Source organism: Carlito syrichta, unplaced genomic scaffold (genome assembly GCF_000164805.1).
Source record: "Carlito syrichta isolate Samal-C Ts95f unplaced genomic scaffold, Tarsius_syrichta-2.0.1 Scaffold277447, whole genome shotgun sequence".
Lineage (NCBI taxonomy): Eukaryota > Metazoa > Chordata > Mammalia > Primates > Tarsiidae > Carlito > Carlito syrichta.
Genome location: NW_007221543.1, coordinates 1 through 3,941, shown reverse-complemented (window position 1 = coordinate 3,941; position 3,941 = coordinate 1). Strand labels below are relative to the sequence as shown.

The window sequence follows — 3,941 nt, the reverse complement described above, 5'->3', positions numbered from 1 at the left end:
GTGTCATCCACTAATGTTCATGTAGCTGCTTCTACTTCCCCTGCTTCTATACCAGGCCAAGCTAAGATGCCCTGAGCAAAGGCATAAATGTGAGGTATAGAGGTTTAAATCTGTGTCCATGTTTTATCTGGATAAGAGATTTATCCATACACTTGTGCAATGGCTTGTCAGGAGAAAGAGACTTTCTCTCCACAAGATGAAGACAAGGAAGGTGGAAACTGGGTTAAGAATGTCCCTAATCACTGCTAAAGAGAAAAAGAGGAAAGTAGAATTCATGGTGAGTGGCAGGAACATGCACTGAGAAGCAGTAGCTCTCACTTAGGGATGAGGGTACACTGATGGGGCCTTTCTCCAGGGCTTCCCACTCACCTGCTCTCCAGAAAGCCAGAGTCCATGGGAGCTGTGCATGAGGCTCTAGGAACATGCTCGAGGGCAGTGCATATAATAGCCTTACACAGGGGATGTCTTCATTCTTTTGAGACAATTGATCACTAAGACTAAATTGGTTCAGAATTTTAAGTTCACCCCAGTTCAAGCTCCTGAACTCAAGGAAGGAACAGATATTTCTTGTGTTGATCTAACATCACTAGCGAGCCCTTCCTGCTAATGAACTGTGAAAAATAATACCCAGTGGAAAAATAGGGGGCAGAAAAACTGTGGCTTCAATAAAGAATAAGGTGAAACCCATGTATTCCCTAGGTATAAAGCGTAACTCTGAACAATTGTGGATCTATGAGTGACACACGCTGAAAAAATATGGTATCATCTTTGTGCATTTTCATTGAATTCCTTGGCCTTAGACTGGTGAGAACAAAGGTTTGAGGTCATTACAAGCAACTTTTGGATATAATAAACATGCTTATGAGTATTTTGTTTCTCCTTTTCAAGCAAGGAAACAGTTTCATGTTCACAGTAGTACAAATAGTACAGCAAAAAGGATTTTACCCTCACCTGACCCATTTCAGAGTAACTTGAAAACCTGCTAGACCTCTCTAACGCTTAATTATGCATTCCCTGCAAACAAAGAAATTCCCCCTTGCAATCGCAATACAACTCTAAAACACATTATTCTATGTATTATTAGGTATGATATACATTTTAAAAATTTTCCCTTAATGATATTTTGTGACAATGGGTCCTCTAAGTAGAAAAATATTATAGGCATGCAAATCTGTGTTTCACTGCTCTGACCACAGACACCTGGGATCACTGGGTCTGTACTAAGTTACTGACAGAAGCCAGCCCTGCAGCTGTTTCCAGTCAGTCCCACCCCTTGCTAATTTGCATATTCCACAGAACCCAGACCCATACCCTGAAGACATGTTAATGGACTGGTCACACTGAGTGCAGGAGTCAGTCCCAGCCAGGACACAGCATGAACATGAGGGCCCCCGCTCAGCTCCTGGGACTCCTGCTGCTCTGGCTCCGAGGTAAGGAAGGAGAACACTAAGAGTTGACTCAGCCACTATGGAAGTACTGCCTGGTCAGTCAGGAAAGTCCTACTATAACTTGATTAATTGGGTTTATATTTGTTTTTCTGTTTCCAATCTTAGGTGCCAGTTGTGACATCCAGATGACCCAGTCCCCATCTTCCCTGTCTGCATCTCTAGGAGACAGAGTCACCATTACTTGCCGGGCAAGTCAGAGCATTAGCAGATGGTTGGCCTGGTATCAGAAGAAACTAGGGAAACCTCCTAAACTCTTGATCTATGGGGCATCTAGTTTACAGACTGGGGTCCCATCAAGGTTCAGTGGCAGTGGGTCTGGGACAGATTTCATTCTCACTATCAGCAGCCTGCAGCCTGAGGATGTTGCCACTTATTACTGTCTACAACGTCACAGTATTCCTTGCACACTGTTACAAGCCATAACAAAAACCACCCAGGAAAGCAGATGTGTTATGCTGGGCTGTCCCAGCTGCTCCTCCATATGTTGGTGTGTCTCTATCTGCAGAGAGTGTTTCTTGGACTCATCTGGGTTTTGAATGCCATTGGTAGATTTTGAGAGAGGGGCCATGAAGTCTCCTTTCACTCTCTCTTTACTATTCATCCACCAAAAACAGCCAATACGTGACAATGTTCTTGCTGATTTCATAAGGGAAAAAGTTCAGTAAATCTGAAGAGTTTGTATTAAGGGATAATTAGTATTCATAGAGAAATTTGGAAACCACTCTAGCATTTTTATTTTCAAGCAGGAATTCTGTCAATTCAGAGAACTATAATTTGAACCACAAATTTCAAGGCCTTGGGTATGTCATTCAGGGATTTAGGGAAGCAGATACTAGAGGCAGGGGATTCTCTGATCTTTTAGAAGACAGGATAATACTGCCCCTGAAGGTATAGGTAGTCTAGCCATGTGGCCCTCAGACCCGTCTGTCAAGCCAGTGGTGGGTGTGCTGATGCTCTCAGCTGATGCAGGATTTCTCCAGGTAACTCCAGTGCTCACTTCTATCCACATGTCTATCTGCAGGTATCAATGAGCACTGAATCATCCTCTTGATTTTCAAGTCTTATGGGAGGACTCCTCATTGAATGACTCTACAGAAAGCTAGAGAGGTTAAATGAGTTTGGAAAACTGTGTTTACAGAATGATGGTAATGATTGGGAATTGACACCTGATAGTCCAGTGTGATCAACATTTCCACCAATTTGCAAGTTGGAGATGACCCTGGAAAACACTTGAATGTCCTTTTAGGGATTACTTTCAACTCTGAATGGTAGGAAAAAAAACTTCACTAATAGTTGAAACTGGAAATCAATAAATCTTTTGAAATACATATCACTTGACAATCAAATGAAAAATATTTCTTGACAAGAAGCAAGGTAACAACAACAGGAACCCTAACATTTTTCTTTGATATGAAAGTTCTTTGTTGCTCCAAATATATACAGAAACCAGCATCTTCATCATCTGATGATGATATATAAGCTAAATATCAGACCCACATTCCATTTACTGAATTAGAATCCTCATTTAACAAAGTAACAGGTGATCTACGGAATGTTTAAGAAAGAATGTTTTAGATATTGTTTTTGTTCTGGTAAATAGGTTTACTTTTTCTAAAGGAGGCCATTGAAAAAAATTCCAAATGAAAACCATATGTTCAAAACACATCCAGCTTTATTTTCTAATCAATGCAGCATTACATTTGCAAACATTGTGAAGATTGTAAAGGTTGATAAATATAACTGTCTGCCCATCAAATTCTTTGATGTTTAAATAGTGTTAAGGTTTTTAGAAATGTTAATACTTATGAAAGTGAAAGAAAACATTAAAAGTGTGTGAACATGTTTTAGACATTTCTGGACTTCAATTCACCACATAGCTATCTTTGGACAGGTTTCACCAGTTAGCTTGCTTTGGAGAGGTTGTTCACTGTTGCAACCTGCCATTAGAATTTGGTGCCCGGAGAGTTACTGGCCTTCAGTCTTGTTCAAAACAAATGCAGTTCATAGACTGCAGACAAGCTCTGTGCCCTGCAGCAAAACCAACCATGTGAACCTTGCAGATTCAGACAGACAATTAACAAAAAAATTCATCAGCATGAAAATAAATATTTGTCTTACTAAGACACTGATAATTAAATGATTTATTGCCAATCATTTTTGTGCAAAATCTTGTGATATAGTATTTATACACTCACCTATATAGATAGATGCATTTTATTAACATTAATGGCATATATTTGAATATTTGTTAGTCTGTGTATAAAAACACTAAGTTAACATTTTATAAAAATTAAAAGCTGACTAATACATCAATAGAAGTCTTAAATGTATCTTACTTATGAAATATGTACTTGTTCAAGTGTATATAATTATTAGTGCTTGTACACTAATTGCATAAGCTGTTGGCTGTGAATACTTATTCACATATTTATGATTAAATAAGAAAATTTAATTATATTTACATATATAAAACAACATATGCATATGTACAAA

The 3,941-nt window shown here is 38.9% G+C and overlaps 1 gene segment (V, D, J or C); it reads left to right on the top strand.

Annotated features, from left to right (window-relative positions):
* Nucleotides 1-1,332: 1,332 nt before the first annotated feature.
* Nucleotides 1,333-1,931, top strand: LOC103254369 (the record flags this gene model as incomplete). The annotated part of the segment is given in 2 exon segments: nucleotides 1,333-1,430; nucleotides 1,554-1,931. Coding segments are annotated over 2 exon segments (433 nt in total), but the record flags the coding sequence as incomplete, so codon positions are not given.
* Between the last annotated feature and the right edge of the window lie 2,010 nt (nucleotides 1,932-3,941).